General features: G+C 42.5%; 1 protein-coding gene and 7 non-coding genes across 8 annotated transcripts; 3 read left to right on the top strand and 5 right to left on the bottom strand.

Moving 5' to 3' along the window:
• Nucleotides 1–232: 232 nt before the first annotated feature.
• trnad-guc (transfer RNA aspartic acid (anticodon GUC)) lies at nt 233–304 on the bottom strand. Its single transcript has one exon. It is a non-coding gene; the product is annotated as a tRNA-Asp (tRNA).
• A 147-nt stretch (nt 305–451) lies between these two features.
• On the top strand, nt 452–533 carry trnas-aga (transfer RNA serine (anticodon AGA)). The gene has a single exon. It is a non-coding gene; the product is annotated as a tRNA-Ser (tRNA).
• Nucleotides 534–1944: 1411 nt separating this feature from the next.
• Nucleotides 1945–2017, bottom strand: trnak-cuu (transfer RNA lysine (anticodon CUU)). The gene has a single exon. It is a non-coding gene; the product is annotated as a tRNA-Lys (tRNA).
• Nucleotides 2018–6213: 4196 nt separating this feature from the next.
• LOC133452341 (putative nuclease HARBI1) lies at nt 6214–7577 on the bottom strand. Its single transcript, XM_061731591.1, has 4 exons — nt 7063–7577; nt 6868–6980; nt 6676–6787; nt 6214–6594 (listed from the first exon to the last, which is right to left on the bottom strand). The coding sequence occupies exons 1-4, from the start codon at nt 7493–7495 to the stop codon at nt 6221–6223; spliced, it is 1032 nt and encodes a 343-aa protein (XP_061587575.1). The 5' UTR covers nt 7496–7577; the 3' UTR covers nt 6214–6220.
• Nucleotides 7578–12107: 4530 nt separating this feature from the next.
• On the top strand, nt 12108–12180 carry trnar-ucg (transfer RNA arginine (anticodon UCG)). Its single transcript has one exon. It is a non-coding gene; the product is annotated as a tRNA-Arg (tRNA).
• A 4667-nt stretch (nt 12181–16847) lies between these two features.
• Nucleotides 16848–16920, top strand: trnak-uuu (transfer RNA lysine (anticodon UUU)). Its single transcript has one exon. It is a non-coding gene; the product is annotated as a tRNA-Lys (tRNA).
• Nucleotides 16921–17601: 681 nt separating this feature from the next.
• trnag-acc (transfer RNA glycine (anticodon ACC)) lies at nt 17602–17677 on the bottom strand. The gene has a single exon. It is a non-coding gene; the product is annotated as a tRNA-Gly (tRNA).
• A 1092-nt stretch (nt 17678–18769) lies between these two features.
• Nucleotides 18770–18843, bottom strand: trnat-ugu (transfer RNA threonine (anticodon UGU)). Its single transcript has one exon. It is a non-coding gene; the product is annotated as a tRNA-Thr (tRNA).
• Between the last annotated feature and the right edge of the window lie 2927 nt (nt 18844–21770).

The raw sequence follows: 21770 nt of genomic DNA, 5'->3' as shown, positions 1-21770 counted from the left end.
TGTCTCACATGAAAAAGGTCCTTGTCTGGCTGAACTTCTGGATCAGGACCTCTCAGTGAACAGAGCATATCATCCACTGGAAGATTTACAGCACTGTTTTGTATTAGAAGAACTTCATCAATGACAGCTTTTTTAGCAGGAATAGATCAACTGCCTGGTGGGTGGAAGAGTGATTTTTATCTTATTGACCATTGTTCATATGTATCAGTCATGCATATCCAAAACAGGCTTTCTCCCCGTCGGGGAATCGAACCCCGGTCTTCTGCGTGACAGGCAGAGATACTGTCCACTATACTAACGAGGACATCTGATAATCTGTGATCAATATTTCACACTGAAATTGGTCCCGACAGGTTAGCTGTGAGATAAGTACGGGAACAAACCTCAGACTAATGTTTCTGATTCAAACAAACACACATTTATTTCAGCAAAATGTTCAAGCATGAGACAAGTTGTTGTGGCCGAGTGGTTAAGGCGATGGACTAGAAATCCATTGGGGATTCCCCGCGCAGGTTCAAATCCTGCCAACAACGGTTAATGCAGATGCTTTGACCAACTAAGCCACAGGGCCCTCAACACATGTCTTCAACTTCTTACAAAAACCCTGTTGACACAAGGAGTTCGTCATACCTCTGGAGTAGCTTTATTTCACCTAACTGTGATATATTTAGTACACAAACCTGTTCCACTACTGTCCTGGCTTTATGTGAAGTAACAGAGCTATGAACGAGGTGAAACAATGCTATTTCTTTTCTTTTTTTCTGTTAAGAATTCCTGGAAATAAGCTTGGTATCTAGGTATACAGTTACCATAAATGGTTACCTGCCCCGAAAAAGGGTTCAGTTAAGAAAGGTCTTGTGTTTTCCAGCAAAGATCCTATGTGGTCAGTTGTTATTGGACAGATCAGGTGTTATTGGACAGGTCAGGTGTTATTGGACATGTTAGCTGTTATTGGACAGGTTAGCTGTTATTGGACAGGGTTTGAGCTTCATAATCTGAAAATCTGACGTTTTCGCTCAACTGTGCGCTCCAACGGCCAGAAATCAGATTCTGGCAGACAATCCCTTTTTGGCACGACATCGGCGTTTACAGCAGCAACGACGTGCTGCCACTCACTCGCTTTCTTTTTGTTAGTGATGCCACTACTGTGACCACCAAATAATGTGGTTTTCCTGCCTCCACCTCATCCACAACATCTCCATCTCAGTCTCCATGAAATTTAGTGGCACGGTGGCTCGACACATCTCATTCATCCTGACGCACAGCAGAAACAGACTGCAGGTGGCGCTGCGCATGCTCAGCAGGCTCATTCATATGCAAATACAGTCATCAAGTAGTTTGCATTCACCATTCATGGTATAAAGTGGGCGTGTAGAGGGCGGGGTATGAGGCGAATACACGTGCGCAACCTTCCAGCTGGACTGTGATTTATAAAGCGAACATTACGCACAGATGGCACAGGATTTTTTTTGTGCACACGCCATTTTCGGCTTTTGAGCGCACGTACACTTTTAGTATGAATCCTACACACTCTTTTATAAATGAGGCCCCAGATCCTTAACAAACTACAACATCGGTTATAATTTCTGATGTGACTGCACTGCGCGTGAGATTGGGATGGTTTCCATAGTGTCTCAGATACCTGAGATTATGTTTTACACTGCAGAATGTTAAGCAAAATGTTTACGTTTCAATATAAACAGCAGAGGGCGCTGTTGCTACATTTGATAACAACAAATCAATTACATGCTTCACATACATTGTTATAAATACAAATAATCAAACCCTGGACTGTCATCAAAGACATGTGATGTCATTGATGATGTCACCAGTCTCACCCAGTAAAATCCATCTCAGTGACCAGAACAGCAGTGGAGGTGATTACTTTCTGCTCACCTTCAACCTGGACTCTACACTTCAAACAAACTTCATAAATGTGATTTCAGCCCAACGTGGGGCTCGAACCCACGACCCTGAGATGAAGAGTCTCACGCTCTACCGACTGAGCTAGCCGGGCTTCAGGTGCTGTTTGTAGACGGTAGAAAGTACCGGGATAGCAGATTTAGAAAAAGGTGACTGAAACGTTGCACGAAGCAGCATTTGTTGCAACATGCAACTGTTGGGAATTTTACAATACCTAAGGTTAGATCTAATGCCATCAAACGTACAGTCCTGTATAGAGGAATGAAAGAATGGAATTCTTTACCCAATCATGTAAAACTTGCTAACAATAATCAATTCAGAATACTACTTAAAAAATATCTATCCAAGTAATGGTCTCGGTATGGAATAGTTGTGTATGTAATATGATTGTTTTAGTACATGAGATATAATGGTATTATTGCATAGTAGTGTTATTATATAATAGATATATATGAGTATGTGTGTATGTATGTATGTGTGGATGTGTATGTATGTATGTATGTGTGGATGTATGTATGTATGTATATATATATATATATATAAATATATATATATATATATAAATATATATATATATATATATATATATATATATATATATATATATATATATATATATATATATATATATATATATATGTATATGTCTGTGTGATTATAATATAGAATTGACTTGGAATGTTAGCATCGACAGAGTCACTGTGAAGAAAGAGACAATTCATCAACGGAATTAAATATATAAAAGGCATTAAAATGTCCAAAGGTGTCAAGTTTGTTTGACAATCGAAACAACAGGAATAGTAAATTAAAAAAAAAAAAAAACTTCTGGGGTTCAATCAGTAATGATTGAATGAAGGTGCAAATCTTGCTGTATTGAAATTAGGATGTGAAGATATTAACTTAGTCTTGCATTGAGCAATTTTAAACATTGCCACCCTAGGTGGGACTGGAATCCACAATCCCTGGCTTAGGAGACCAGTGCCTTATCCATTACACACTAGGGCTGAGGAAAGGATTCTTCCACATGTTTGAATCAAGTCTTCACCTTCTCCTCTCACACAGTGATTGATTTATCTGATTGTTGGACAGTTCGCCCAGGGTGCAAAAGTAGCCAGGACGCCTCTGAATTGTGCACGTTACCAAATGTAGCAACAGCGCCCTCTGCTGTTGTTCTTCTTCCTTAATCTTATACAAAAACATCTAAACAGGTATGAGACATTTAAAATTGCTGGTTCAAACACTTGTAGAAATGGTCTTCATGGCTGTTGTGCTTCAACATTTGTTGTGTTATTTTCTTGTTATTCTTATTTTATTCATGTAAAAATGTGCTTTATAAAACAGAGCTGATCAGGCAGTTTTCAGTCACCATAAAGTTTAAAGATTATTTACATTGAGTGTGGGTGCATTGCCTACAAATTGTTCAACTGGGGGGTATTCCAAGAAGGAGGTTTAGTGGCTAAACTGGGTATGTTAACCCAGGGTAAATGGTAAACCTGGGATTTCCGTTCCAAAATGGTCAGGTTAAGTACGTCAGGTTTTGTTCAGATAACCCAGTTATGTTCGGGGTTTTAAGCGCAAGTTCAGGAGGGCTGCTGCAACTTGTTACACATAGAAGCCCAAATTGTCCGTGCAATTCACCGTGAGAGGGTGATAAGACCACAGTATGACATTTTATCTTTCCCCAATGAGTATTTACGAGAGTGCTACCGTTTTTCAGCAGAATCCCTGATTTATTTGAGTAACCTTCTCCATCCATACACTGTAAACCCTAATAAGTTCACAGAACTCATAAAATATTTTGTAACTGATTACCTACCCAAAAATATAAAAATATTTCTAAATGTTTTAAGTTTATATAGAATAAAAATTACACTTACAGTTGCCTTAAATTATCTTAATATTATGTTTAAAAAAGTAATATTCCACAACTTATAGTCTGTGGGAAATATACTCAAAATTAATTCTAAAATCAAATACTGATGCCAGCCCACTATACATATAATCAGCTAATAATGTTAGAAAAAATGAAAGCGACACCACTGTTACAATTCAACCATTTTGAATGTTTAACCATTAAAAATTGTTTTAACTTTAACCATTGTTAATGTTTTTAATGTTAACGCATCGTGGGTCTGCCCTCTCTTCGCTGCAAACAATGTGCATCGCTCTCCGTTTTTTTTGCATCAGGGAGTTTCTGTACAGTATTGGAGACGCTGAACATATCGGGAAAGCAACTGCCTGTCGTTCAGTGCGTAAAGTTTGCCTTGCGCTAAAGCGCTTCATGCACAACTTTATTCGTTTTCCTGGGCCACAAACCTACGAGGGTCATTAACACCATGTCCTATGGACGCGAGCGTCCGACTATTGCGTCGCACTGCGTGGCATCGGACGCGCTCTGTCCACACTGTACGCGTTATCGGCCCCCAAGTTCTACCACGTTCTTTTGATTGACAGCTGAAACTCGCCTTTCAAAAGGCTGATTTATGGTTCCGCGTTACACCAACGCAGACCCAACGGCGTAGGGTACGCGGCACACGCACTGAAAGGTGCGCGTCGCCGCGTAACTACGCCGTAGGCTACGCCGTCGATTTTACGCGGAACCATAAATCAGCCTTTTTTCACCGCACCACCCGCCCGTGCTCCTGAAAGAAACTCTGAAAATAACTCCTAAAAGAGTAAAGAGACAAGTAAAAGATGGGAGATTACGTGTAATCTCCCTACGTTTGTACTTTCTAAACAGAAAACAAGCTTATTATTCGGTGGAATAAGTGGGAAAAAACGAACAATTAGGCCTAATAACGGCGTGTTTGGTGACGCAATCAAACAGCGAACAGCGTGGAGTGAGCGGCGTGTGGTGTTAAATGCAGCAAACATGTCAGATCATTACTTGGATGTGGGGAAAAAGCAGAGGACACGAGAAATGATCCAGGCTGAGTTGGATTTGGGAAACCGCTTGGTGATGGAGACGGTGACGGGACACAGCGCAGCAGATCGGGGAGAGAGCGCAGAGAAAGAAAAAGGCCCTCTTCTCTTTTTTCTGATTAAATAAATTAAATTAAATGCATCCGAAATAGACAAACAAGCGATCTATGAGTAACTTCAATGAGAAATAAAACACCGAGGGAATGTGGATAAAAGGAGGTGTTCCAGCAGGATCTGGCACAAATTAAGCCCAATAAGATTCTTATTATTGTCTCCCATATGGTCCTTTTATTGTCATGCTCCAACAAGATGCATCTATTTTAAAGCTAATAAGAAGACTGCAGAGGCGAGGAGGACGGGCGCAGGGGTAACTGAACCCCTCACCCCTGTCGAGGAGCTGGCAGTCTCTGTAAATCGGGGCCGGCCGATGATGGAGGGGATTCCTGGGGGGACGTCGTCAGAGCCGGCCACCTCCCAGGAGGAGCACAACCCTCTTGTCCAATGTATTATTCCTAATTACGCCTAATAGTCAGCCCTTCATGTATCCAGTATGACCTATTGCTGTTTCCTAGGCTTATTCAATATAAAATATTCAATTGGAATATTCGATTATTATCTTTTCAATTACCATATTGTATAAAAAAACCTCCTTGTGTGTTAAGTGTTGCTTTAACACGAAAATGACCAATTTGTCAACCTCTTAGTTCAAGGTGGAGTACTGCTGCTGGTGGAGCAGCTACCCATAGATGCTGATACTGCTGCTGTAAGTCCTTATTTCAGTGTTTTAGGCTATTAATCAAGCCCACAGCCAGTAGCCTATTTTGTTTCCCATAGGAGGAGGATGAACAAACACTGTCGGCCATAGAGGAGCCACCAACACTCTCTACAGAGGTAAAGCCTTTGCCGTGATCAATTTCAAATTATTCAACCTATAGTTCAGTCTTCACTTAAGTGAAATGAATTTGTACTTCAGACTGATAACGAGGCAGATGCTGAGGAGCCGGCTACAAGCTACAATCAATACAGCAACGTAAGAAATAATCATAGTTTATGCGTAAATGAGCCAAACTCCATCAAATGCTGAACATGGCTGCTTTGTTATTTTAGATGTCGGCAAAGGAACTCTACAGGGTCCATCTGCAGCGCCAGACAGCCAAGGCTGATCTGGAGATGTTCCATCTGCAGCGCCAGACAGCCAAGGCTGATCTGGAGATGGAGTATCTAAAAGTTAAAATTGAGGTAGAGAAATGATGTGCAGAACAACCTGTCAGTGATTCCATATTGTAACTTTAATACAATGTTTCTCTTTTCAGGAAATTAAGCAAAATGGGAAAAGGAATTGAAAAAATAAAAAAGTCAACACCGTCAACTGTGTTTAACTGAAATGATTTAAACATATTTGGTCTCGAACTCTATGACCATCCGCCATGTCAGCCTGCTGCTGAAGTGGTTCCTCCGGTACCGGCTCCTCGACGACTGGAGTGAATTCATTGCGCAATGTGGCAAAATTGTGCAATATGGCACATGCGACAATTATATCACATGCCCTGTCTGGGCAGACCCTCAGCCTGCGCAAGCACTGGAACCGTTCTTTGAGAATCCCGAAGGTCATCTCTATTTTGACCCGGGTTCTGCTGTGAGCCACGTTGAACTGCGTTTGCGCTCCAACATCTGGGTCGGGGTACGGGGTAATCAGCGTGGGGAGGCACGGATATCCTCTATCCCCAAGGAGATAGCCATCAAATTCTCCTGCAATTGCACATATAAAACAAAGTTAGACACATGAATATTTGCAAAATTGATCAATATAATATTAGTAATATAACGCACTCTGTAGAAATTTGGTGCTCAGATTTGATTCTCTGTACATCCTGGCATCATGCACAGAGCCTGGCCATCTCGCCTCCACGTTGGATATGAGATTTCCAGCATCGCATATCATCTGGCAAATGAAAAAATACGTTTTCAAACATTAAAAGAGCGCTCAAAAATAAAAGCAGCTTACGGTTCCATTATACCTACTTGCACATTGATGCTGTGGAAACCTTTTCTATTGACAAAGTCAGCCTCATTTTGGGATGGTGCTGTAATTGGCACATGCGTCCCATCGATGCATCCAATGATGTTTGGAAAGCCTGCAATAAAGCCAATGCTCATTAAATGTAATCTAACCAGCAAAGATTTCTGTGCATATTTGAGAAACCTAGCGATGCTTACCTGCCAGTTGGTGGAACTCCGTCTTAATGACCCTCGTTGGTTTGTGGCCAGGAAAACGAATAAAACGGTGCATGAAGCGCTTTAGCGCAAGGCACACTTTACGCACCGACCTGCAGGCAGTTGCTTTTCCTATGTGTTCAGCGTCTCCGACACTGTAGAGGAAACTCCCAGACGCAAAAAACCGAAGAGCAATGCACATTGTTTGCAGCGACGAGAGGGCAGACCCACGATGTGTAACGTTTTCAATATATGGATGGAGAAGGTTATTTAAATACAGCAGGGATTCGGCTGAAAAACGGTAGCGCTCCCGCAAATGCTCATCGGGGAAAGATAAGATGTCATACCGTGGTCTTATCACCCTCTCACGGTGAATTGCACGAACAATTTGGGCTTCTCTATCAATAATGCGACCTTCGTCAAAGGGAAACGCCATTGTGTAACAAGTTACGCAGCAGCCCTCCTGAACTTGCGCTTAAATACCCGAACATAACTGGGTTATCTGAACAAAACCGGCATAAAACCTACCCCCTACCAGGTTTGGTTCAGAGCCTATGTTACCATGGTGACTTACTTAACCTGACCATTTTGGAACGGAAATCCCATGCAGGTTTACCATTTACCCTGAGTTAACATACCCAGTTTAGCCAGTAAACCTCCTTTGGAATACCCGCCCAGGAAAGGTTTCCACAGCATGTGCAAGTAGGTATAATGGAACCGTAAGCTGCTTTTATTTTTGAGCGCTCTCTTAATGTTTGAAAACATATTTTTTCATTTGCCAGGATGATATGCGATGCTGCAAACACAGCACGAAAAGATGAGTTTATGGGAATATGCTGACATAGCATTTAACCGGTAATGTTTGTGTTTGCTGGGTGTATGTAGATGTTATTGGGAATTTACTGGTGAAAGAAGTTTACTGTGAAATACGGCCATTTCTGGGCTGTAATCGGGAGTTTACTGACCCCACTTTTTTGCCACGGGTAGAGGAACAGCAGGGGACCTTTAGGCCTTTGTTCAAAAAATGCAGCCATCGAGAGCCATCAAACGGCCATCAACACTTCTGTGAGTTACCATTCAAACTCCCCCAACCTGTTTATGCCCAATTGGCCCACATGAATAGCAAATGGACATAGGGCCTATCACTGGAATGTGTAGACCATCATGAACAGATCACAAACTTGACCTCATTTAGTTCAGTGTTCTTTCTACAAAAACACTTTTGCAACACAATCACATTTTTACCAGAAAGCTACATTTGCTGTTCAGGGACACCACACAAAGTCTGACTGCTTAGTTTGGGCAGGCTATGTTTAGTTCATTGTTCAACTAAATGTTGTTTTTTGTTATTGGGAATTTACTGGTGAAAGAAGTTTACTGTGAAATACGGCCATTTCTGAGCTGTAATCGGGAGTTTACTGACCCCACTTTTTACTGTTAGTCCTGACAGACCAATCACAGCGCATGTTATTGCGGGGGCGTGGCTAAGAATTGATTCAGCAATGTGATTGGTTCCTGTCTCACAGCGTTGAGAGTTGCGGGGGTCTTTAAAGTTTGTCCTAGTCAGTTACTGTTTGTTTTGCTCCCGCCCGGTAGAACTTTTTTTGCTTTTGAGGAGATACTGCTGCATTGTTGTAAAACATGTCGCATAAACGGTCCTTGTGCTTTTATCCAAATCAACCTGAAGCAGATGTTACTCTGACCAGACCTGCAGTAGAGCGACAAGGACGGTCAACTCCATCTTCTTCCCCATGAGAAAGTCCCGGTTCAGGTGTATCTGTTGTTGTTAATGCTTTAAATTCTTTGTCGCGACAAATATCGAAATTCGAAGAAAAAGTAGACAGCAGATTTGAAAAGATAGAGCGCAGACTACAGGACATCGACGGCAGATTTGAGCTACTGGACGAGGAAGTGAAGAACTTAAGCTCTGATCGTGTTGAAACTTTCAGCTCCGATTCCACACCCGCAAAACGGATTAAAAGAGCAAAGAACACACGTGTTGCTGTAAGTAAGTTTGCTTATGACTAAGGACTGTGCACAATTCCTTTTACATTTAACTGCATGTCCACATGAGGTAATAATGCTTAAATACTTTTAGAATCACACTAACTTTGTATTATTAATCTATACAGGAGGCTGTAAGACGTTTACACAATTCTGAAAACAACGCTATGAAGCTGGATCCAAAACAAAGGTAAATATATGTTTTTTGTTTGTAATCACTGTAATTTACCACAGCAAAATAAAAAATAAATGAATAAACGGCATTAGGAAAGAAATTGTTGAAAAACCAAACTGATTTAGTAGTGATGGGTCGGACCATAGACATATATAAACTTTATATATGTCTATGGACTTTATTAAAGGCTAGATGACTCGTCCGCGCTGCTGCCAATGCAGAGCGACGTCGTCACACGGCGGCCATCTTGCCACAGGAGAGCTCGCTCACTCTAACATTGTGTTTAATGGTGCCTGTACTGCTTAAACAACCTTAACTTGCTCAATTCTCAACAGATTTTCAAACAGTTTGGTTTTTTATCAACATCAGAGATGTAGTTATGACACTGCATACTTGTGAATAATTATAAACATTGAAAAACGTACTTTTATATGAAAATAACCAGAAACAGATAGCTATGACATGGTATTTATATTAAATCAATATTTCTATAGTATTCTTAGTAACGTGTCACGTGTGCTCAGTGTAGTCACGTGTGATCTAGATCTATTTTCTCCACACAAAAATAAATAAAAGGTTGCTTTGGGGTTTGAGTTTGTTTTTAATCAACTAACATGGCTCCTCTCTTTCCCAACAGTATCAATTCTCCACATAACCTTGCAGTTACGACATACATGTTGGAGCAGGTCGGCATTGCTTTTCCTGACACAGACAGCGACGTGATAACAGGTAAAAAGAAAGGCACATCCATCCTTGTTCTTTTAGAATTGCTTTGAATAGATATTGAAACTAATTAAATTCTAATTGTATTTTCGCTTGTGCTTTAGCTGCTTGCAAGACTTATTTTGAGTCTTTGAAAAGGAGCCATCGTCTCGATCAGCCAGAAAATGCTCCCCAGAAAAAGAAATTAAACAATGCAATGAAGACTAGACAACGGAAAACAAGGGTAAGTTACAGCAATATTTGGGTTAGTGAGTTACAGTATATGGAACTGAGATGTTTTTAATTTAGTGTTAATTGAATATTGGTAAAAAATTATACACATTTTAATTGCTACTCTATATTTTGCAGTTGCTGGCCTCCAGGGCGAGAGAGAGAAGTGCTCACTGACTGGACTAAGTTTTGATCTCTTTGTCGGAGATTTGCTTTTAAAAGTGCCTTTTTTGTTTTTTTCATGTGGACACACACTGAACTTTTTGGAATACTGTGTTTTAATTTTCTGCAATAAATACATTTACTTGTACTGAGGTGGTTGCTTATTTGATTTCTGAAATGTGCATGTATTTGTAGCCTGGTAAACTGCAGGTAGCTTGCAGTAATCCTCTCTTGGGTGCAATTTTCTTTTGCACCAGTAGAGGTTGCTGTGCTTGGGGGGGTTGGGGGGATGGGGCTTGGGGGGGGGGCTGAGGAGTGAGGGTTGGGGGGGTGAGGGTTGGGGGAGGTTGGGGGGTGAGGGTTGGGGGAGGTTGGGGGGGTGGGGCTTGGAGGTGTGTGTGTGGGGGGGGGGGGGGGGGGGGGGGTGAGGCTTGGGGGGGTGAAGTTCCCGCCCCCCTCAAGTCTGGAATGTCACACCTTTGTGTGACAATAGCCAGCATGGCACCCTGCTGAGCTGGCTACTCCAAACACAGCAGGAGGTCCCAGTACAATACGGGTGTTTCCGGACCGGGGAAATTTTTAGTTTTCGGCTGGTTTACCTTACATAAATTCCCGTGCTAGCACCTGAAATAACGGGGGTATACACAGCCGTAAACCCTGTTTTTTTTGCTGTGAAATCTAATATCAAACAGGCGAGATGGCCAGGCTCTGTGCATGATGCCAGGATGTAGGGAATCAAATTTGAACATCAAATTTCTACAGAGTGCGTTATATTACTAATATTATATTGATCAGTTTTGCAAATATTAATGTGTCTAACTTTATGCTATATGTGCAATTGCAGGAGAATTTTATGGCTATCTCCTGGGGGATAGAGGATATCCGTGCCTCCCCACGCTCATTACCCCGTACCCCGATCCAGATGCTGGAGCGGAAACGCGCTTCAACGTGACTCACAGCAGATCCCGGGGGGGGATTTAAATGACTTTTGGGATTCTCAAGGAGAGGTTTCAGTGCTTGCGCAGGCTGAGGGTCTGCCCAGACAGGGCTGGGATAGAATTGTTGCATGGAGCCGGTACCGGAGGAGCCGGTACCGGTCGCTCCCTTTCAGCAGCAGGTTGACATGGCAGATGGTCACAGAGCGCGTGATCCAATCTGTTTTAATCATTTCAATTAATAAAATACAGTTGACAGTTTTCACTTTTTTTATTTTTATTTTTTCGATTCATTTGCCCATTGTTTAATAGGAAATTCACATAATGGCCTAAACTTACGCATTGACGCGATCAGTAATTCCTCTGCCATATCAGGTGCTTTGGCAGATGTATTAGTGTTACTTTTTTTGTAATCACTGCCCTCTCCTCCTCATACGCCTCCAGGAGGACTTGCTGCTCCATTTTTCGACCCTCGATAGATGATGTCTTTATGGACTCGCACAACTCTGGGTTAACCAATTGAGTTGATTCATAACCGGTGTGTTGGAACCAACTGAGCGGGTTTAGTCGTCATGGGTTCAACTAACCTCAAGATGAGACTTTAACTCAGTGTTTGTTGAACCTCCTTCTTGGAATACCCCCCTGGTCCAGATGAACCTGATATGCTGCACCTGGGCAGCAGAGGGAGGAGCTGAAGGGAGCCTGACTGAGCGTCCTGGGTGTGTTCAAAACACCCACTACGTTTGGAAACATTTGCAACGTTGTGGATAACGTTGGCTTTCGGTGGAAGATTCATACTTCACCCTAACCTCTCGGTCACCTCAGAGGAGCAACTCGTGGACCACATGGCCTAATGGACAAGGCGTCTGACTTCGGATCAGAAGATTGAGGGTTCGAGTCCCTCTGTGGTTATTGAGCCGTCAGAGAGTTAGATCTGGGGCCTTATGTACTAAGAGTGCGGCGCATTGCGGGAATTGAACCCGGGACCTCTCGCACCCGAAGCGAGAATCATACTAACCAACGAACTATAAAACACAGAACTGGCCAACAAAATTCTTCATTCTATTGGAGCCTCTATTTTCATATCCTGCAAAAATTAGATGGGACGACTTGGACCAACAATCCCTGCTTTAGGAGGCCAGTTCCTTGTCCACTCGGCCACTAGGACTTCAGCAGTAGCCTTTGAAAGATTCTTTACTCCCTCCTTGAAATATATGTGATGCTTCACTCCTTAGATATTCTGTCTTTGGATACAATTTTTGGGAAAAGATATTATCACATAAACTTCTTTCCTCATCTTACATTGGCGTTTTGAGTTACCTTTTATAAACACCAAAGCCTGCTTATTGTAAAAGGTGGCTGTGCACGCAGATCCACTCAAGAGAGATTTAGTACATCCTGACCAGAGTGGAACATGGGTGTACATCTTCTGTAGCAGCGTTCCCAATTTTTCCTTTCATCCTGAATGTTTTAGATGCCACCCTTTTTTAAATGATCAAATATTGTGTGTATTATTGAACTCCGTACCCTCCGTGAGGGTAGCTAAACCAAAGTGACCTGTAAAAGAATGAATGTGAGTTAGGAGACCAGGGGCCTCATGTACTAAGAGTGCGTGGATTTCAACTTGAATCCGTGCGTGGAATTAACAAGAACGCAAAAATTCATATGTACAAAGCTGTGCGTACGCCCAAATCCACGCAGGTTTCTCTGTACATCCCAATCAGCGTGGATTTGAGCGCACATGCGGGAGCACAACACTCCGCCTTGTCTCCTCCCTCAAATATGTTTGAATATGATAATGAAGACAATTATCCATTAAAAACTGCTCATCCTAACAACAAATGTGCAAAAACAGGTAAAACAAATAAAAAAAGAAAACATCGGCTCTGAGCTGGAATAAATAATTCATTTTGGGGCATTTAGGGGTGTCAGACTCCAGTCCTCGAGGGCCGGTGTCCCTGCAGGTTTTAGATGTTTCCCTGCTTCATTGCACCATGATACAAGTGACTGTGTCATCAACACAACTATCCAGACTTTGATGACAAGCTGGTGACGATGATTAATTAGAATCAGGTGTGTTAAAGCAGTGAAACATCTAAAACATGCAGGACACCGGCCCTTCTGGGATTCAGTTTGACACCTACATTATGGTGTTCTTTGCTTTGCGTTGCGTTCGGTGAAGAGTTGTGGTTTTATTATGATCGTACGGGTACGGGTACCAGAATGTTTGGTGGATCAAAAACGGCTCCTCGTTCTGCTTTATTGTCATGCATATTATATACTAACGGATTAAGACCAATGTACACGTTTATTGAGTCTTACACATGGATGTCCGTGATCACCACTCTCATAAGTATAACAATGTGAACAATATACAATTTATATTTAAAACATGAAGCATTACGATCTGATTCCTCTGCTGCAGAAATAAAGACAATTTGTGCCGACGGGATTATCGAGGTGCAAACGTGAGAAAAAAAGAGCAAAGTTGCTGTAACTCGGAGTGTTGCATCTGCAGGAGGAGAGACAGGTGTCGTGCCAAAAAGTGATTGCCTCCCAGAATCTGATTTCTCCCCTGAAAATGGGTCTTTTTACCTGCCAAATATTGATTGAAGGCCAAATACAGTTAATGAAAAGTTGTTTCTGCCTAAATATGACTTGATCTCATTCTTGAGTTTCATAATCTGAAACTCTGACGTTTTAGCGCTCTCGCTCAACGGGCTGCTGTGCGCGCTCCCGCGGCCACAAATCAGAAGAAATCACATTCTGGCAGGCAATCACTTTTTGGCACAACACCGGAGAAACACTTTCTGGATCCTGCAGAACCTGCAGCCGAGTCCATATCAGACTCTGAAAGTTGCCTAAACATTCAATAAAAACGTATTTCATTCTGAATCACATCAGTTCAACCAACCTTTCCGTGACACCTTTTTTTTATTTAAGACATCTTTACAGAACCGGTTTTTGCTGCAAAATGTATTTTAATGTTTTTTGTCCAGACACAGTTATGGGATGTTTTAGGATCTGGCTTTTATCTCCAGTACTCGTCCCATACGGTCGTCATGACAACAGACAGATGTCCGACCTGCAGCTCCAGCTGAAGCATCATGTTGGTCTGAACCGGAGCAGCTGGTCCAGTTCAGGGCAGAGATCCAGAAGATCCTCTTGGTACCTGAACCAGCTGATGGTCCAGTCTTAGTCCTGGACCAGCAGGTCCAGACTAAACCAGCTGATGGTCCAGTCTTAGTCCTGGACCAGCAGATCAGTTTGGTGCCTGAGGACTCGCTCCTGATCCTGCATCAGCAGGTTCCTCTAACGGAGCCAAAGCTCCATCAGGATTTGCAGGTTCCATCGTTGAGCTCCTTTAGTTGTTTGTTCAGATCATGTGGTTGATTGTGAGATTGTTGCAGCTCCACTCTTGTGTAATTTATCTGGTGATGTCGGGACTGTCATGTCCTTCACGTGGTCGTGAATTTATTGTTGACGTTAAGTTTCCTCATATTCTGCACTTCACTGCATCACCAGTGAGTGTCGCCAACGGACAAAACCCCTGTTTACTAGACAGGCACTTTGACCAACTAAGCCACAGAACCTCCATCTACAATCCAGAAGGTGAACTCTACACTCTGAAGTGGAAAATCATTCATCTTGGAGCATTTGGTGCAATCCAGGATTTCCTTTGTAAATGTCCTGTCATGTTTAAGAGGAACAACCACTGAAAGTTCCTCCAGGATTTTTCAAAACCTCTCAAATGCCTTATATTTGGAAAAACATGAAGAAAAAGAAGAAACAAAGTCTTCCCAATGTGACCTGAGTAGCTCAGCTGGAAGAGCATCACACATTTAATCTGAGGGTCCAGGGTTCAAGTCCCTGTTCAGGTGATTATCTGATGACCACAATTCCTGACTGTAAAGAAACAACTGGATCATTTTCAAGACTCATCTCAACCTATCAAATAAAAAAAGACAAATGCAGGAGAGACAGAAACAAAGCTTTCATACAAAACCTTGGTATCTCAGATTTAGAGCATCAGACCTTAAATCTGAGTGACCTGCATGTGTCCAAACAATAACATCACAACGTTAATAGCAGCAAAGAGGTATTTTGTAGGTGTGTAGTGACGACTTCCTTCACTGTTATTCTATAGCACCAACCCTGGCAACAGTCTGGCACGCAGAGAATAACAGCTACATTAAGACTGATTGAGCTGTTTATTATTATTTCCTGATAAGTTGCTTGTGCCCCGTTTGAATTTTTTCATTTTGATGATTCAATTTGATATGTCATTTTCATTATTATTATAATTATAATTATGAATAACTGTGTAATAAGTGAAGCAGCACTCCCTTTGTTGCACGACACCAGCTAACATCCTCTAGGAACTGATCCAACTCTGATCCAGTCCCTGCTGCTGCTCTGACCTGCTATAACCTCCAAATAAACACTGTTTAAATACAACAACCTGCTTCATCTGTGCTGCGATTGGGTTCACTCCAGACCAGTACAGGTATCAATAATACTAATGATTTACCGGTAAATGTTTCCATAGGTGTGTTGGGCCACAGTCCTATGTGAACATGGGAACCTTCATTTGAGCTTTAAGACCCAGGTGTTGTGTCTACGTCGGTGGAGGTAGGTCTCTTTAAAACTCATTCACACATTTTAGAATGACTGAAGTATCAGTTGAATGAACCCACCTTATTTATTTATTCCACCTCACTGTGAGATATTTAGTACACAAACCTGTTCCACTGAACACAACTGAATGAACAAACTTACCACAGCAGCATCTGAACAATCATAAAGATCTCTACATATGAGACCCTGCAGAGACCAAGGCCTACAAAGAGACAATTCATCAAATAAATTAAATATATAAACATATATACACTCCTGGAATGATAAAAAACACAGACTTTGTGGAAAAATGTATCCAATGTCTGGTCTTCCACATGGTTGGTTAAATATTTCACCTTCTCCTCTGTTTGGTATGCTAATGCTAACCTTCAGGTAGTTAGATCTGGTCTCCTGACTCACATTCACATTTTAGAGGACACTTTAGTTTAGCTACTCTCTCATCTCATCTCAAGACATTTGAGTTTAGTCAAATGTCACCTCGTCTCCATGTTGGTGTTTTCTCCCCAACAATGGAATGATAAAGAGGAGCAGCTCGTGGACCACATGGCCTTATGGACAAGGTGTCTGACTTTGGATCAGAAGATTGAGGGTTAGAGTCCCTCTGTGGTTAGATGACTTTTGGGGCACGGTGGACATGGTGGTCTTTCAGATCCCCTGCAACAATATTAAGGTTCAAAATGAGATGGACACTGACTTTCCAATGACATTGATACACAGTTATTAAGTTCAAATACTGGAAAACTGAAGACTGACTTTTTCCAGACAGAAAGACTTCAATGGAAGAAAAACCTACAAAGTTTAAAGCAGAATTGAGCAGCATTTCCTGTCATGTTTAAGAGGAACAACCACTGAAAGTTCCTCCAGGACTTTTCAAAACCTCTCAAATGCCTTATATTTGAAAAAACATGAAGAAAAAGAAGAAACAAAACACTCCAAATGTGACCTGAGTAGCTCAGCTGGAAGAGCATCAGACTTTTAATCTGAGGGTCCAGGGTTCAAGTCCCTGTTCAGGTGGATTAACTGCTGACAGCTATTTCTGACTGTTAAGTAATGACATGATCATTTTCAATATTCATCTTAAGCTATTAAAAAAACAAATGGAGGAAAGACAGAAACAAAGTTCTCATGCGAGACCTCGGTATCTCAGATGTCGAGCATCAGACTCTTAATCCGAGGGACCTGCATGTTTCCAAACAATAATGTAACAATGTTAATGGCAGCAAAGTGGGACTTGTTCACTCTGAGCCAGGACAAAAACTAGTGAAAGTCCAGATTAAAGATAAGGAGGAGGAAGCCGGAGAACAAGCTGCAGCAGAACAATGTGAGAGATGTCCGATCAGGGAGGAAGAAGAACAGGCTTCAGGCAGAAGGAGATCCAGATAGATGGAGGTCTCATCTTCCACCTCATTCATGGTTTTGCTACTGCTCCATCATCGTCTCCTACGGCACCAGGAGATGCTGGACCCGTCCACCTCCCACCTGTCTGTCTCTAGCATTCTCCTGGTACTTCACCGCATGTTTAGCTGAAACCCAGCTGCTATCTCCACTTCAACAAAACACAAACACCTTTTATGTGATTCTGATCAGAGTATTGTTGTCCATGTAGACATACGTGTTGACTGTTTGAGTTCATTTTCATAAAGACTGCTAACTTTCCCCCAGCGTTAAGAGAACTCTTAACACCCTCATGTTTGCTGCGATGGCTGGGAATCAAACCCAGGTCAACTGCTTGGTAAGCAGCCATGCTGAGTGACCACTACACCACCAACGCTGCAGGAAAGAACCTGAAACTGCTGAATGAGACGTCACAGTTTTCCAGCATTACGACCAGATGAGCAGTCTCCATGTCAGGGAAAGTAACTATTTGATGATGTTTCTCCAATATCACAAGATACTTACCTCCATTTGTCCCTCAGCTTATACAACAACTTCTAGATTACTGTCTTCATGTTTGCAGGTATATTCAGTTAGACATGTGGAAACAGCATCCTCTTAGAAAGAGACCATAGACTTGGAGAGGTTTGTCATTGACATTTGAATGAACAGATCTCTCTTTGTACCCACTCCTGACTGGATCAAAGCTTTCTCAAGAACCCTGGCAGTGACGGTCAGCCAACGACTGTTCACTGATGACCAATAATCACCTCAATATTCATGAGGGCTGGTAAATGTGATGAGTTCAGTCTGCTTTCTACTGCTTAGGAAATGTCACATGAAGAACTTACTACACTGAGAAACATTGTAATTGTTGACAAACAGTTTCCTCCCTAACGGAGGAGAAGACTTTATCCAACCGTGTGGAAAACCCAGAAGTTGGATACTTTTTTTTCCACATGTACATGGTTTTAAACATTACAAGAGTTACATCCTTAAGGTGTCAGTATGCTTCTGCGTCAAAACGACGCCGTGCCTACGGCGTGTGGTTTGGATCGACGCAGAGGACACGCCGTCACATGCGCCGTCAGTGACGTGCACCTCCCGAAAATTGTAACTACGCGCCGAGGAGACGCCGTCCACTCGCAGACCGAGAGGGCTGTGATTGGTTCGTTTGAAAGCGAAGCATTTCCGGTTTCCGGTTTGAAGCAGTATTGAACTTCCAGGGCTTTTTTCTTCGTTTATGTGTGATTTTTTTTTGTTTTTGTTTTTTGCACAATAGTTGTCCTTATTTCTTTGATTTACTGTGACCGGAAAAAGTCGGATAAACCATTCAGAAAAAGATCGCTAACTAGTGGCCGCGGGGGGTACTGCACCGCGACCAAATGGAGAGACGGAGAAGTCTGAACGGTTCGTGACGGCGTCACGGCTGCGCCGTGTGCGACGCAGAACTGTAATTCAGCCTTTACCTTTGTCTTCATGAGTTTAAAGGCTCTGCTGGGATTTGAACCCAGGATCTCCTGTTTACAAGACAGATGCTTTGACCAACTAAGCCACAGGGCCCTCAACACACGCCTTCAACTTGTTATAAAAACCCTGTTGACACAACAAGTTCATTCTACGTCTGGAGCAGCTTTATTTCACCTCACTGTGATATATTTAGTACACAAACCTGTTCCACTACTGTCCTGGCTTTATGTGAAGTAACAGAGCTATGAAGGATGGTAACTTTTATACTTACCATATATGGTTACCTGCCTCCTAAGCGGTGATTGATTTATCTGATTGTTGGACAGTTCACCCAGGGTGCAAAAGTAGCCAGGACGCCTCTGAATTGTACACGTTACCAAATGTAGCAACAGCGCCCTCTGCTGTTGTTGTTCTTCCTTAATCTTATAGACAAGTTTACGCGCCAAAACACGGGCGCTGCCATTCCTCTGCATCAATGCTTGTCATTTCCGGCGGGAGGGGTTTGTTCAGCGTTTACTGGTGTAAACACAGCGGCGTGGACACAAACCTAAAGCAAAGACTCGCTGCTCGTGAGCTTTTAATGTCGACAACTATGTCTTTGTCATGGGAACACGGTTCTATACTCTGACTGGAGATGGCGTTACTCTCACCACCAGAATTCAGTGCAGAACTGGGATGATAACGTGATGACAGCAGCAGAACTGACAGCTGATCTGCTCCTACTTCCTGCAATCCGCAACGGACAAACTGAAAGTTTCTGAGGTTTATCAATATCTGCACAGAGACAAAGTCGGTTTTGTCATGTCATACAAACATGATCGTTTTGTTTATTTGAAAGCAAATGTCGAGCCTGGCCAGTGTTTGAACAATGCGGGGCTTAAAGCTCGGCTGCTGTAACTGAAGCTGGAGAATCAAACCTGCGTCATGTTCGTGTTGCTGGACCTGGAGTTCCTGTTCCCATTCAGCTGCGATCTTATGGAAGGTAACAAGATTATTTGACATATATGTCTTCATTTTTGGTATCCGAACAACATCATAGTTTACTTGGCTTTTTTTTTCTCTAGGTAGAAAATGCTGTGAGACGGGAAAACCGGGCTTGCCTGCACTGACTGACAGAACAGCTGGGTCTGAAAGAAATGCTGGTCAGAAGAAGATGAAGTGCAGGACTGTCTCAGAAAATTAGAATATTGTGATTTTCTCTAATGCAATTATAAAAACAAAAATGTCATACATTCTGGATTCATTACAAATCAACTGAAGTATTGCAAGCTTTTTATTATTTTAATATTGCTGATTATGGTTTACAGCTTAAGAAAACTCAAATATCCTATCTCAAAAAATTTGAATATTCTGCGAATCTTAATCTTAAACTGTAAACCATAATCAGCAATATTAAAATAATAAAAGGCTTGCAATATTTCAGTTGATTTGTAATGAATCCAGAATGTTGACATTTTTGTTTTTTTTTAAATTGCATTACAGAAAATAAAGAACTTTATCACAATACACACACACAACAGGAAGGATCTTTACCAGCCGTCACCAACAGCATCTTCTACCGCTCCAGAACCGGCACAGGAGGTGAAACTCTGTAGGACTCATGAAGAGTGGAGGACCAGCCCTGGAATATTCTCCTGCAGCTCTGCCTCCCCCCATCACCAACCAACTTCACATACTCCCAAAAATTGATGATTTTGTTGAGGGAAGGTTACAGTTCTGCAGTAAATATCTCAGCATTTTAAAACCAAAATGAGCAGCCTTATTTAGGAACCAACAGATGTTTGTACTGTGAAAATAAAGTTTGATGAAACTTAATTTAATTTCATTATTGCACTGAACTACATGAATTACATTTCTATTTATGTATGCACAACTGTAGAATATGCACACATTTGATTTATGTGCACAAATTCAATTAACAGTTCCCTTACCTCATAGTAAAATACAAAAGCATCCCACACAATTACATCACTATAAAAACTATTCATATATTGTGGCAGGATGAGGCTCGACTCCAGAGGTTGGTAAAACACGTCTTTATTCCGTGACAGCGGAATCCCACTGAACTAAAAGAACTGTCAGTTGACAACTGTAAACTAACACACGTTGCTAAGCAACCAAATACATGCTTGTGACCACGCCCCCTTCCATACAGTCCTGATGGGTGCGAGGTCCGTTATTGTGTCCGCCACACAGCCCCCCCCAGAACACCCAGAAGGTTGTCCTTGGAAGGGCCCATCAGTCCCTCACTGGTGGCTTAATCAGCCGACCATAACGGCTGCGCCGTCCTTCCTGTACCACCACAGGAGCATCAGTGTGAGCAGGATGCTGCGGAGAAAAAATAACAGTCTTCAGTGGTAAATTAGAACGTCCATCCTTTGCAGCATCGACAGGAGGTCTCAGTGGAGGGCGTCCACGACGGGGGACCTGGGCCGGGACCACAGCTTCATCCGCTACAGTGTGTGCGGGTTTAAGCCTGTCTAGTGCAACGTGTTCTTTGCGGCCACCTAGGTCTAACAAAAAAACCTTAGGGCCTCTCTCGAGGACTCTAAAGGGGCCGTCGTATGGAGGCCGTAGAGGAGAGCGATGAGCATCATGCCGCACGAAGACAAACTGAGCCGACTTGAGCTCCGATGGAATGAATGTCCGCGGAAAACAGTGGTGAATGGGCCCCGGGGTCAAAAAACGATTTGATGCGAAGGGACCGCTTGCTGGGTGAATTTGCGGAGCCGAGCTTTCAGGCAAAAATTCTCCTGGCACACGAAGTGGCTGACCGAACACGAGCTCTGCGGGCGACGCATTTAAATCTTCCTTCGGGGCCGTGCGCAAACCGAGCATGACCCACGATAAGCGGTCCACCCAGTTACCATCCGAGAGCGCAGCACGCAGCGCTGCTTTGAGGGACCTGTGAAAACGTTCACAAAGGCCATTAGCTTGTGGGTGGTATGCAGTGGTACGGTGTACCTGCACTCCCAAAGCTTCTGCCAACGACGACCAAAGTTCTGAAATAAACTGGGGGC

The sequence above is a fragment of the Cololabis saira genome, chromosome 10 (genome assembly GCF_033807715.1).
Source record: "Cololabis saira isolate AMF1-May2022 chromosome 10, fColSai1.1, whole genome shotgun sequence".
Taxonomy (NCBI): Eukaryota; Metazoa; Chordata; class Actinopteri; order Beloniformes; family Belonidae; genus Cololabis; species Cololabis saira.
Note: the sequence above shows the minus strand (reverse complement) of the source record. Positions and strands in the feature narration are given on the sequence as shown.